The 14,337-nt window shown below is 37.4% G+C and overlaps 1 protein-coding gene across 9 annotated transcripts in view; it reads left to right on the forward strand.

Moving 5' to 3' along the window:
* The first annotated feature begins 4,416 nt into the window (after nucleotides 1-4,416).
* The window catches only part of LOC118669947 (protein FRA10AC1), a 32,530-nt gene continuing 22,609 nt past the window's right edge, over nucleotides 4,417-14,337 (forward strand). For 2 of the 9 annotated variants that reach the window (XR_004972181.1, XM_036336566.1), the window contains exons 1-8: nucleotides 4,419-4,620; nucleotides 4,704-4,773; nucleotides 6,869-6,945; nucleotides 8,324-8,419; nucleotides 8,551-8,596; nucleotides 10,324-10,400; nucleotides 11,474-11,557; nucleotides 12,101-12,185. Coding sequence is in view for 8 of the 9 variants with exons in the window: in XM_036336566.1 (XP_036192459.1) it covers nucleotides 6,869-6,945; nucleotides 8,324-8,419; nucleotides 8,551-8,596; nucleotides 10,324-10,400; nucleotides 11,474-11,557; nucleotides 12,101-12,185 (465 nt within the window). In the remaining variant the exon portion in view is untranslated. Of the gene's footprint in view, nucleotides 4,621-4,703; nucleotides 4,774-5,214; nucleotides 5,443-5,725; nucleotides 5,853-6,868; nucleotides 6,946-8,323; nucleotides 8,420-8,550; nucleotides 8,597-10,323; nucleotides 10,401-11,473; nucleotides 11,558-12,100; nucleotides 12,186-14,337 lie in introns of those variants that run through there. The other 7 variants (XM_036336561.1, XM_036336563.1, XM_036336562.1 and 4 more) reach the window with 7 other exon arrangements.

Below are 14,337 nucleotides of genomic sequence, written 5' to 3' on the forward strand. Positions count from 1 at the left end.
AAACTTTTTATTGAAATATTACATACATATATAAAAATGCACAAATCATGGACCACTCACGTAATGAATGCCAGGATCAAGAAATAGAACCATGTCACTAGAAGCACCCTCCCCTCCTCTTACCATGCTCCCCGCCCCCCCATTGCCACCACTGTCTTGTGCCCACTTCCAGTCTCTTCCCCTACACACACCAGGAAAACTACTATATAGGCTGGTAACAGATAACGTTTGCTTTTGTCCTTTATATAAATGGGATCATGTTATACGTATTCTTTTGAATATACAAATGCTTCTTTGGCTCAGCATTATATTGATGAGATTTATCCATGCTCTTCCATATAGTTGTACTTTGTTCATTTTTATTGCTGTATAGCATGCCATTGTGTGAATAAACTGCTATTTGTTTAATGATTCTAATGCTGATGGACATATGGATTGCTTCCAGATTTGAGTTATAAATGTTGCTGTCATTATCACTAGTCCTTTCTACTATAGGTCTTTTGGTGAACATAGGTACACTTTTCTGTTGAAAATACGCTGGGGAATGGAATATATGAGATATAGGATACATACATTCAGCATTAGTAGGTACTATTGAACACCATTTACACTCCCACCAGCAGCATATAAGAGTTATAGTCATGACACATCTTCATCAGCACTAGATCTGTCTTTTCCATTTAGGTATTCTGGTGGGTGTGTAAAAAATGTGCATTGTGGCCGAAACCGGTTTGGCTCAGTGGATAGAGAGTCGGCCTGAGGACTGAAAGGTCCCAGGTTCAATTCCGGTCAAGGGCATGTACCTGGGTTGCGGGCATATCCCCAGTAGGAGATGTGCAGGAGGCAGCTGATCGATGTTTCTCTCTCATCGATGTTTCTAACTCTCTATCTCTCTCCCTTCCTCTCTGTAAAAAATCAATAAAATATATATTTTTTAAAAAAATGTGCATTGTGTTCTTAATTTGCATTTCTCTGATAACTAGTAGCGATGAGCACTTCACTTTATGTGCATTGGCCACTTGAATATCTTTTTTAAAAATATATTTCTTTATTGATTTCAGAGAGGAAGGGAGAGAGAGAGAGAGAGAGAGAGAGAGAGAGGGAGAGAGAGAAAGAAAGAAAGAGATCAATGATGAGAGAGAATCATTGATTGGCTGCCTCCTGCATGCCCCCTACTGGGGATGGAACCTGCAACCCCGGCATGTGCCCCTTGACCAGAATCGAAACTGGGACCTTTCAGTCCGCTGGCCAAACTGGCTAGGGCTGAATATCTTTTTTGTGAATTGTCTGTTTAAGTCTTTTGCTAATTTGGGGGGCAGGGGTTTATAGTGTTTACTTAATAATTTTAAAAAATACTTTTATTGATTTAATAGAGGAAGGGAGAATGAGAGACAGAAACATCAATGATGAGAGAGAATCATTGATTGGCTGACTCCTGCACCCAACCCCCCGCCCCCCACCAGATATGGAGCCCACAGCTCGGGCATGTGCCCTGACTGGAATCAAATGATGACCATCTGGTTCATAGGTCGACCCTCATACACACTGGCTGAGCAATAATTTTTAAAGTTCTTTTTATATTCTGATAATGTGTTGAATATGCATATTGCAATATTTTCCCCCATCTTGTGAACTTAATGCTTCTTTTTCTTAATAGTCTTTTAAATGAGTCCTTTGTGCTAGCTGTTTGTGTTTCATATCTAAGAAAAGTTTTCCCACTCTAAAGAAGCTATCATGAAATATCATGAAGATGTTTTCTTTGAAATTAACTTGTGTATGGTGTGAGGTAGGAATCAAGATTATTTTTTTACCATATTATTCTGTTGATCTGGAACTAATTATTGAAAAATTCATACTTAAACCTATACCATTAATCATGGGATTATATATGTATGGATCTATTTTTGGACCATTTCCAAGAAACAGTTAATTGTTAAACTTATTCTCAAGAAAGAATGCCTGTAATCTGATTCTTCCCTCAAATAGCATTTATATGTTTATTATGAACTAGGCATCATGTTAATTAGCTGCCTCATTTCAACCTTATCAAACCCCCAGTTAGATAGGCACTATTACTACCATTATCTCCATTTTATAGATAAGGAAATTAATACTCAGAGAATAAAATAACTTGCTCAAGATTTCCTAGCTAGTAAGTATCAGAAACCTGATTTGAATGTAGGTCTGGCTGACTTTGAAGTGTGTCTCTTTATTATACTGTTTAGAGCAGCTTTATTTTGGGGGGGGGGGCAATAAAGATGTGTGATGGAGTGTGGGACCAACTTTCCTCACCTCCATCATATATCTATCAGAATATTTTGTTACTTTATTTGAGTTACACAGCCTTGGTGCACATTTAAATTTTCATATTAATTGAAAGAATGCATTTTAAAGATTGGGAACCATAGGTTCATGCCATTTACTAAGCACTTGGCATGTGATAGAATATATTGTTGTTATTATTCTATATATTCTTTCTTTCTTAATAGCCAACTTTTAAGAGTAAGGAGTGGCTTTTACATATTTGTAACTCTGATGACTAAGGACACTGCTCGGCCCAGAGCAGGCACTTAATAAATATTGGTGTTTGTTTGTTTTTTTATAGTTGTTGAGCTGTAATTGCTAACTTGAGAACTTGAAATTTCCTGATCAAGTATGTTTTCTATCCTGTATTGTTTTTAGTTTAGATCATGTGACCAATTCCTAACATGTATTTTCTATTTTTTCTCTTTCAATAACTGCTGCCTCAAAGGGGAAAATGCAGATCTGTTGCTCAATGGTCTGGTAGCAACAGATCTGAAATTTCTTAAATGTATAATCAGGAGCTGATTCCCACACAATTGAGGAGTTAAAAAGAAAGAGAGAAAGAGAGCCTGAAATTGACACAGAGAGAGACAGAGAGCAAACTGGGTCTTGCTCTAGAGACCCTCTCCGGGTCTGTGGCTTTAAGTTCTGTGCTTCTATTTCTCATATGCAAAACAGGACTAATAACAAAACAGCACAGGCTTGTTGTAAGATAAAATGAAGCAACAGACAAAAATATCCTAAGAACTGGAGGAAAATGCTATTTAATGTCAAATATTGGTAGAAAGTAAATTGAATACAAGGTACAGATGTGTTTGATTTTATTGATAATAAGTAAAAGAACAAAATATATATTTTTAGATGTTTACTAAAAATGGAACTGCTTGACAAAATAATTCAATATGGTATAATGGTAAATTGCGAAGCTTTCTATTGCTTTAAAGTTTTTGCATAAACATTATAATTGATGTATAATCAGATTACATTTTGAAGTAACTGAATTTACAGTAATTTAACTTAACAAATTTTTAAGATCATAGTCAATGCGTCGGCAAGGCAGGACATTTCTTAATTTACTGATAAAAGGGGGCCTTGAACCAATAAGCATATTATCTATTGTGTAGTGTAAAAGATATAAAATAATGAGTGTGTATTAAGTGCCAAGGTTTTCTCTAAACTCAGTAGTGTGCCAGTTCAATTCAACAAATATTTAATTATTGCTTGTGTTTTCCAAGGACCCGTGTTGGGTCCTGAGGAGGAAGCAAAGATGAATAGTACCAGCCAGAGGGAGACAAGGCATTAATCCAGTGACTAGGCTACAAAGCAGAACGAAGAATCATAAAGTAGAAGAGGTAAAACACAGCGAGGACCTGGTGGAGCCTAAAATTTCTTTTCCTTCCTCCCTCCCTCCCTCCCCCCTTTCCTTCATATTCTCTCTCTCTTTCTCTCTCTCTCTCTCTCTCTCTCTCTCTTTCCTATTTTGGACCTCTTTTCACATGTGCCAGATCGCTTATCTGAGGTCCTTGTCTGCAGAGAAGCTGCAATCCTGTAAAATCTCCCCTATTCCCTATTCATCCTTTCCTCACATTTTTATGAGCTCCCCTGCCACCAGCACTGCATTTGGAATGGTATCTATTGTGTGGGTGGTAAAACGATGGACAGCTATTTTTGTTCTAATTATGAGAACGGTTTTATTGGGCGCGGGGGTTGGAGGGGGCGGGTAGGGGAGAAGGAAGAAAGCAGATCAGAGACTGAGCAGCTCAGCAAGGATGCTCCGAGGAGGCGTTACTAAGGTTACTAGAAAGCGGACGGCAGGTGATATTTAGGCAGGATTTTTTCTAAAACAAAACATATTTTCAAATGAGGCGTGTGGACTTAGTGAGCGCAGTGCCACACAGTATTCTCGAGAGGGGAAGGGAAAGAGGCACAAAAAAACAACCACCACTACCCGAGGGCTGCGACTTCGAGACCGCAGGGAGCCTCTGCCTCCCCTTCCAGCCCTGATCTTCCGCCGCCTTTGTTTCCCGGGACGCTTCTGGCTGTAGCACAAGTTCGGCTACTCCCGGGGACGGTGCCATTTAGGTGTAACACGCGTCCGAGCCGGGCCGGAAGCACCGCCCTCTCGGGACCCGTAGGGAGAGGAGGGGAGCGGGTGGTGGCGGCGGCGGGGCTGCGCGGCCGAGCCGGACCGCAGTGGCCCTGCAGCAGCTCGTTCAGGCCGTGGGTCGTCGCTGCAGCCGTCCAGAAAGCAGAAAACGACTCTGCGGGCGAACTCGGCAGCGCTGGGAGGCGGGGAAGGAGTGTGTGAGAAGGGCCGTGAGTGCATTGGGCGTTGGGGAGAAGGACCTCGAACTTGCACCTCCCATGCAAAAGTTGATTATTGTTTTTCCTTTTGATAGATTCTGGAGATAGCCGGCGTCTTCTTTCTCGAACTTCTGTCGGCCCTTGTCCGTTTATTCGTTGCCTGAAGTGAGTGAGAGCATTTTAGTGCAACCGCTGAGTGGAGATGGGTATGGGATGGATGAAGCGGCCGGAGAGAAAAAGAAATGGGAGAGGGGACCGGGTCGGAGGTGGTGTCCTGGGGTGTGGGAACTCGATGACGATGGTACTGATAGTTAGCATGTACCGGGTTTTACTGTGCCAGACACTGTTCTAGAAGCCTTTGCATGTGGTCATGCGATTTCCAGTCCCCTGAAACCGGCCCTCTTCACTAACCTCACTGAGAGATGGGGGCCCTGAGGCTCACAGGGTGTAGAACCTGCTCGAAGGAAGACAAATGAGACGTGCGGAGCCAGGATTTGGATGCTGGTGGGGTGACCCCAGAACATGCAGCACCCAGGCATTGTTCCCCATCAAGATGTGAAGGAAGTGAGGACGTAAGGGTGAGAGGCTGGTATGGCGTGAACAGATGTGATAGGTGGAGCAAGGAATTGACATAACGGGGTGTGCTCCAGGTGAAGACAGATGTGAGGGTAGAGCTGGAGCTGCTGCCTTATAACCTTCTCCATCCTGGCTCGGGCCTTCCTCTCTAGGATTCGGTGGGACGGAAGAGAGGTATTCAGCCGCACACCTACACTTGAACGTGGAAATATAGGAGATAGTCAAACCTCGGTTCTGAAACGTCTTCCATCTCGAACAGTTAGGTTCTCAACCAGGTTGTTCATGCAGAATTCTCTGTTGTCCAGCAAGACGTTGGTTCTCAGTCATGCTGATCCCTGTATGATCAGTCACTGTCTCTCAGGCAGCAAAGGAGAGAATGTGCCAGTGTGAGTCAGTTTACTGCTCACAGTTTACGTTAGCATCTCAGGAAATTGTGCTGTGAATATTTTCGTTTTGTTTTGGTTTTGGCTTTTGGGAATCTGGAATGGGTTAATTCAATTTACATTATTTCTAATGGGAAAAATAATTTGGTTTCAAACAGCCTTCCAGGACGAATTACGTTCCAGAACCAAGGCTCTACTGTAATAGATCATAGGCTTTAAGGATTACGTGATACAGCCACCTTATTTAGCAGATGAAGCCCAAAGAGATGAAGTAATGTATTCAAGGTACCCAGGACTAGAAACATATTTTGTCTTAGGTCCAGTGCAATGAAATTTAGAGAGAGTTCTTTCCTCTTTTTTTATTTTCTTAAACCATCACCTGAGGATATGTGTTTTTGTTGTTCTTTTTAGAGAGAAAGGAAGGAAGAAAGAGAGAAACATTAATGGGTTGCCTCCGGTATGCACACTGACTAGGGATTGAACCCCCAACCTGGGTATGTGCCTGCAGGAATTGAACCTGCAGCCCTTCAGTGCACAGGATGATTCCCCAACTGAACTGTACATAAGGCAAACCGGTTGATGTTTCTCTCTCACATCAACTTTTCTCTCAAATCAATAAACGTGTCCTCAAGTGATGATTAAGGAAAGGAAGGAAAAAAATAATATACTGTTCACAAATGCAGTAAGTCTAATGGAATACAATAATCAAAATATTAGCATATTCCAGAGATGCAATTTGGAATAGTGGAAATCATGGTCTTAAGAGTCAAGTAGGTAAGCTTAGCCACCTGTTTGCTCTGTATAATTGATATACTTTACGTCACTTGTCCTTGATTTCTTTATCTGTAAAATGTGGAGATATTAGTTCCTAACTTGCAATTAGAAGCAGTATTTGTAAGTAAGTACCTAGCATAATGTCTGGAACAAAGTTGATGATAAATACACAGCAACTGTTATTACTCCAAGTTAAATGAAAGTGAAGCATTGCTGAATCTTGTATGCAGTCACATGGCAGCTTCTAGACCTGGTATTCAATAAAAGGGTCAAAGACTAGCCTCTCGTTGGCCTAATGGTGAAAAATGTTTATTCATTTTCTGAAGGGTAAGTCTGTTATTTCAAAGTGAATGAAAGTTTTAGATGTGTAGATAGGCCAGGGACAGTGATATATCCACCACAATCTTTTAAACTATTTTGGCTTTTAAAGTTAACATGTTTTTTTAAAGATAATTTATTTTTTAACTATTCTGTTTCATGAGTAGTGAGCAACTTAGGTTCTTAGTAACTGACTTTATGCTTTACAGATGCATGGTCATGGAGGCTACGACTCTGATTTTAGTGATGATGAACACTGTGGAGAATCTAGCAAAAGGAAAAAAAGGTAATTTTGTATTGAGCTGTGTTTTGGATCCTTTTTAGATTGAGATGAAGTATAAAGAAATAATATTGAAAGTTTTTGAATTGTGCTTGTAGGTGAAGACAACGATGTTCTACTGAATGAATTTTTGTTTAAAGATTTGAGAACAGTTATGTGAAAAATTAGAAAATGTTTGTGCTGTGAAGGGATTTATGGAAGTGGAAGGGGAGGAAGGACTTTTTACTTGCAGATGTCATAGCTAAGACGGGGCATGGTTGGTGGTCCCTTTGCTAGTGCTTTACTTCAGAATAAGCTTAGTGTGGGGGTGTTCATGGGAGTTCTATTGACTTGGAAGGGACAAGATGTGTCAGCAGATAAAGCCGGGGCCTTATAAGGAAGCTACTACATCTTGGTGGGATTGCTATTAGGGGTGTGGTTTTTAGATTCTAGTGCTTAGAAACTTGATTTTATCTAGTAACTTAGGAGTAGTTGACTGATTGACTAGTCAAACTTATAAAAATTGGTTTATTATTTTACACTGTGAGCAATATATTAGACATACTAATTGAGACTGAATATTTTTGTTGGGGATTCAAGTCTTCGTGGATAACCAAAAGAATAGAAAGAATTAGAACAAATTACATTTTATGGTGCTTTCCATTTTTTGAGATTTTTCATTCAAAAATATTACTTTGTAAGAATAGAATTTGAGCAAATCTAGTTAGATAATCTTCTCTGCTCTAGGGTTACATATACCTACCTAACTAGGGCTAACCATTATAGTCTCTATTACCTATAACTAATCCTTTTTTTCATATTATCAGTTCCCCAAAACTTCGATATCTCTACTTTACAAACAGGGAAATTGTGGCACAAAAAACTTAAGTAACTTAGTTTTATTTAAGATTAAGATAGTGAATGAGCCCTGACCGGTTTGGCTCAGTGGATAGAGCGTCGGCCTGCGGACTGAAAGGTCCCAGGTTCGATTCCAGTCAAGGGCATGTACCTTGGTTGCAGGCACATCCCCAGTAGGAGGCAGCTGATCGATGTTTCTAACTCTCTATCCCTCTCCCTTCCTCTCTGTAAAAAATCAATAAAATATATTTAAAAAAAAAAAAAAATGATAGTGAATGACAGAGCCAGAATTTGAACCCAGGAACCTTGTGGGTCAGACACCAGGACTCATACATTTGTTAGTTTCATCTCCATTTTATAGGTATAAAAGAAAGTTAAGATATTAATTAGGACATGTAAGGAAACATAAAATGTATCATTAAAGATCAGTGAGTCTTTTTAAGTTAAGACTTAAATTCTTTAAAACATGTTCCAATTGTGAAGTTAAAAAGAAACAAGAAACCCTTTGAGAAAAATAAACTCTTAATAATTTTTCTTAATAAACCAGGACCACTGAAGATGATTTACTGCTCCAAAAGCCCTTTCAGAAAGAAAAACATGGGAAGGTGGCCCATAAACAGGTTGCAGAAGAATTGCTGGATAGGTATAGTATTTCAACATAAATTACTTTGTTTGATTTAAGATGTTTTTGTAAGCTCGGGGACTTGAAGATTTGAATATATTAATTAGAATATAGACATTGGAATTTGCTTAAAATAAAATTTGTCTTAACAGGGAAGAAGCAAGAAATAGAAGGTTTCATCTCATAGCTATGGATGCTGTATCCTTTTTATATTTCTAGGTTTTTAGAACAAATAGAATATTTTAAAATCTTTTTTATTTTATAAAATTTTATAAAGCCATATTATTATTTTACTTTTAAAGTGTTTATTGAATTTTGTCATTTCTCCTTTTGAGTACAGTTCTTTTTCTCTCTCTAATATTGTATGTAAAAAAGATTGAGAGACAAAAATAATAAAACATATTCCCCATGTTCCAAAAATATGTTTACAAAGTTAATGAACTTGCAAATATTTTTTCTAACCTGTTTTGCCATGCTCACAACATTTCTCATTTTTATACTATGCTTGTCTTCTGTCTCATTTTAATTCATTCTCTTCCTACCCCTTCTTGGGTAGTTAAGGTCTTTGTAAAATAGTATTTAAAAGTATATCTTTGTCTACTCCATCTTCCTGGAAGAAAAGCTCCACCTGCCACCTGTTTTGGAAATAGATTTTTAGAACCACAGCTATGCTCATTCATTTAGATGTTATCTGTGCCTTCTTTCATACTAGAATGGCAGGACTGTGCAGTTGCAACAGAGACCATATGGCCCACATATTTACAAAAAATGTTTGCTGATCCTAGTTCTAAAAGATTTAAATGACTTGCTAAGGTCACATGAGCCATGAGTGAGAGACCAAGAGCTAGAACTCATATCTCCAGATATTTGACTCTTCTCTTTTTTCTTTTCTGACATGTTAACTGTTTTGTTTCCAGTTTTGGAAGTATATTCTGATTTGATACTCTATTAGAACACATTGTGATCAATTAAGTCACTATCCTATATAATAAAAGGCTAATATGCAAATCATCTGAACAGCAGAACGACCAGTCGGTATGACATGCACTGACCACCAGGAGGCAGATGCTCAATGCAGGAGCTGCCCCCTGGTGGTCCACATATCTTGTTATACTGCACTAAAAATAAACATGACTGTGGGTTCTTTGAATATTAAAAAAGCCCTGACCGGTTTTGCTCAGTGGATAGAGTGTCGGCCTGCAGACTGAAGGTTCCCGGGTTTGATTCCAGTCAAGGGCATGTACCTTGGTTGCGGGCACATCCCCAGTAGGAGATGTGCAGGAGGCAGCTGATCGATGTTTCTCTCATTGATGTTTCTAACTCTCTATCCCTCTCCCTTCCTCTCTGTAAAAAAATCAATAAAAATACATATTTTTTTAAAAAGTCTAAAAAATAACATCTTATTTATTATATTTACTGTTTTTTGAAAGCCTAATGTTAGGGTCTAATATTATAGAAGTTGCATCTTCTATTTTTAGAAGTTTTATTATTACTAAAATAGCTAAATTATATTTTATAATAGTGAAAGGTAAATTCTCCTTACCTTTAATTTTTGTACTCCTTAACTTACAATTTTTCATATTGATGAGTAAAATGAGTGGTGGTGTGAGGCTATATGTAGTTTAGCAATAGAAGAGGAAACTTTCTTTCTCACCGGTAGAGAGATGTTTTATCATGAGTAGTATGTGCTGGAGAAAAGTTTAAAACAATATAAACAGTATTCAGTAGAAAGTGAAAGTCCCTGTTTTCTATAATGTTCATATGTAATAGTCTAATATTTACCTTTTTCTATCTTTGAATTTATAAGCATTGTATAGTATATATTTACATATTAAAAAAGCATACTATGCTTTTTATTTCTACTCACTAATACGTCATGGACAAAAACAACTCTTAAATTAAATCCTTAATTTTTTGCATTTCAGTATCAAAGGCATGCAAAGTTTGTAAATGACTATATTTTATATTATGGTGGCAAAAAAGAAGATTTCAGGCGATTGGGGTAAGTGTCATGAAGTTTACATAGAATTAGAGGGGAGAGTGGGGATCTTTTAAAGACCTGTAGCTACTATGTCTTCTGGTTCTGTAGTTTTCCTCTGTTTCCATTCTATAATTTTCCTCTGCTTTCCTCTGTTTTATCATAAAGTGGAGAGACCATCCATAGCTTCTAGCTAAGTAGCTTCTCATGAACCCCATTTTTCTAGTACCAGGCAGCCTGCAGAGCTAGATCTGCCCCTGGCAATAACAGGTTGTGAGGAATACACATGTACCTGATTATGTAGGTTTTTGGGTTTTTTTGAGGATCTTTGAACTTTTTAAACCTCAGTGTTTGGGATTGCTTTTTTAAAGGTAGGGAAAACAAGAAACCTCACTCTAATATTTCCCACACGTGAAATTGCTTCCTATATTTGGGGCTCTTCTCTTGAGAGCCTCTTGGTTTTGTATGGGTTTTTCCCTCTGACTTAACAATTTTCTGAATTGGGAGACCCCTAAAACACTTTATACCATATCATCTATCCCAAACTTACCTCCCTCTCAGTTTGGCCTGTACTCCTATAATCCCTTGTTTTACAAACCTATACTGTTAGCATCCGGAAAAATTATACCCTTCAACTCTCTTCCTTACTGTCTTCCTAGGAAGCTATAGTAAAATGAGGAATGGAAAACTCTTCATATAATTTTAAAACTAGATCTCAATAGGGTAGTGTTGTTGACATTTTTTTATTTTCTGAAAGTTATTTTCATACATTTTCCCTTGTCCATTTAATGTTTACTCAGATTTCTCATTCTAGCTTTGGTTATTTAGCACCGTGTGTATAATTGCAATCAGTGCCAGAGATGGATGAGTTTCTTATCCATTTAAATTGCTTCTGTAGTAGCACCCTTTATAGTGCATTTGAAAAGTACTGAAATAATTTTTACAAATATATGTACATATATGCATACACATAAAACTGTCTTTATCTTTGTGTATTTTATTTTTACTTAGGTCTTCAAAAGCCTCACAGACTGTTTAACCTCCTCAATTTGACTAATTCAGTGTTTATATTAGATTGAAATAGTTTTATTTTCCAGGGAAAATGACAAGACAGACATGGATGTTATACGAGAAAATCATAGATTCCTCTGGAATGAGGAGGACGAAGTGGACATGAATTGGTAATTTTAGTCATCTCACACATAATGCATCAAATGCTTTTATCTGTCTCTCTTACCCTGTATAGAACAAATCTGAATTGAGGACATAAAACCATGCTTCAGGTTACTGAATCTAGTTTGGTTCTTTTGGTAACTTTTACCAATTTTAACTGACTTCTCATTGCTTGAGTTTGTCTTAAAAAAAGAAAAAAAAAAAGAAAAACATTTAAGAAATGATTTTGTTGCCCTGTAAAATGCTTCTTTTTAAAATTTTAAAATATTTTGGAAAAAAAGTAATACCTGAAAATGGTCCTAAAAATCCAAACATTACAAAGGCTAAAAAGTGAAGAGTAAGGCTTTCTCATGTCTGAGTGTCAGTCTTCTAGATTCCCTTCCTGAAAGAGCAGTTATAATAGTTCATATTCAGAATTCTATGCACGTGTAATAGTCCCCTTTTATAACATTAATATTTATATCATATGCATTATTTATTTGACATTGCTTCCAAATAGCAAACTATGGTTAAATTTCTAAAAGAAGATTTATATATTTTTATGAATCTAGGGAGAAAAGACTTGCAAAGAAATACTATGATAAATTATTCAAGGAATACTGCATAGCAGATCTCAGTAGATACAAAGAAAATAAGGTATGCCTTCCAAATGTTTCTATAAGAAGGTTCTTATAAAAGTAGAGCGTTACTTTTTATTATACTGTCTTACCCCCTCATTCTTTTAAAGATGAGATTCTAGTCTAAAGTGCCCTGTATCTACAAAGTATCATTTGGACCATTTAACTCTGCAGCTGTGGAACTTACAAAGGGCCTCTTAGTCAAGGGTGCTTCTTTGTGAGCTGAGGCAAACAAGTCTAAAATTAAACACAAGTGACTACTGGATCCTGTTTTCATATTGACTCTAGAGCCTCTCGTGATTATAATGAATAATTTGACACTGCAGAATGATGTCTTGTTTCACAGATGAAATTGACTATTTTTTCCAAATTGATTATCATTTATAAAGAGGCAGATGCTCATCTTTTGTTACAGAAATGTCTATTCCAGTAAAATTAATTTATCAGCTAATTAGTAATGGCAGATTTTCATTCCCACTTTACATCTTATTTTAGTTAATATTAAAGGGATTTTTATTCCTATCTCATATTTCACATTTGTAGCTATAGAAGGTGACCCAAGAACATATGATCTCAATTTGAAATAGCAGGGGAGGGAATGTTGCATAAATCTTTATGTTTGGATTGTATACATTTATATTAAGAAAGACAACCTGTTTAAAAAGCTGTTTTAAATTTATTATAAGGATTTTGGTTTCATTTAAATAGTTAAATCTCAGAACCGTGGTTGGTTTAATTTTTCAGTAGCACCTTTAACATGTGGGTTGCTTCACAATATTCTTATAGATAATAGCAGTGTCCATTTTTATAACCTATGCCCTTGGTGTATCCCAAAGACTTCCTCAGTTTCATGTGAATTACTCTTATCTTTGTACTAGTTATTGCCATATCAAATCCAAAAGCACCACAGCAGTTGGAGTTTCTTGAAAGTTTCTACACTTCAAGTTGAATGTGAAACATAGGTCTTTCTAACAGCACATAATGAAGCAGCTTTTTCGACTGTGACTCATTTGTTGATTGTTTTGCAGTATTTATTATTGAGGACTAGGCTGGGTATTGTGGATTAACACATGGTGTCTGCCCTTCAAAAAAATAAAATAAAATACCAAACCTATAGTCCAGTTAAGGGAAGAATGTATACTTAGTAAATAATTAAATATTTGTATTCTCCACAGTATATTACTGGAAATCATACTTTAGAGAGGATAATCTTATAACAAATTATATTTTCCTATTAGAACATGATGAATAGTAAGAACAAGGGTTAGTGCAAAAAGAAATTAGATACGACTCGCATATTTTGAGTGTGAATACTAGAGAAATAGGAAATATGGAGGGAGGGGGATCTTTTTAAAAAAATAAGACTTTATTTTTTTTTTAGAGCAGTTTTAAGTTAGCCAAAATGAGGGGAAGATACAGAGATTTCCCATCTACCCTTTGCCCCACACATAGGAGGGTATCTTTTTTTGGGGGGAAGATAATGACTGTGTTTTGGCATACCATGTTTGAGGTGTTGGAGACAGAGTAGTACTTTTGATTTCTTTGCTAGAATGCATTTCCTCACAGTTTTATTTACCCAAAGACAGTGTTTTATTCGTTTTTTAATTAACCAGCTCCTAGCTCAGTGCCTACCATGTATAGTAGTTAGGGTATTTTTAGTGAATTCCAACCTTTGTCCCACACCTCCATTTCCTTTTTTTCTTCTTCTTTTTTTTTTTTTTTATTATTAGTTAAGGTATTCCAAATGTGTCCTCATTCCCCCCATTAACCCCCAACCTCCCCCCCACCCCCCCGCCCCGCATACTCATGCTCCCATCCCCCTGTTGTCCATGTCCATTGGTTTGGCTTATATACAAGTATACAAGTCCTTCGGTTGATCTCTTCCCCTTACCCCCGCCCTCCCCTACTTTCCTTCTGGGGATTGATAGCCTGATCGCTGTTTCTCAGTCTTTGGGTCTGTCCCTTTTCATCAGTCTATGTTGTTCTCTATAATCCACAAATGAGCGAGATCATGTGGTATTTATCTTTCTCTGACTGGCTTATTTCACTTAGCATAATGGTCTCCAGTTCCATCCATGCTGTTGCAAAAGGCAAGAGTTACTTTTTTTTTACCGCAGCATAGTATTCCATTGTGTATATGTACCACAGTTTTCTAATCCACTCATCTGCTG

Source organism: Myotis myotis, unplaced genomic scaffold (assembly GCF_014108235.1).
Source record: "Myotis myotis isolate mMyoMyo1 unplaced genomic scaffold, mMyoMyo1.p scaffold_m19_p_15, whole genome shotgun sequence".
Classification (NCBI taxonomy): Eukaryota; Metazoa; Chordata; class Mammalia; order Chiroptera; family Vespertilionidae; genus Myotis; species Myotis myotis.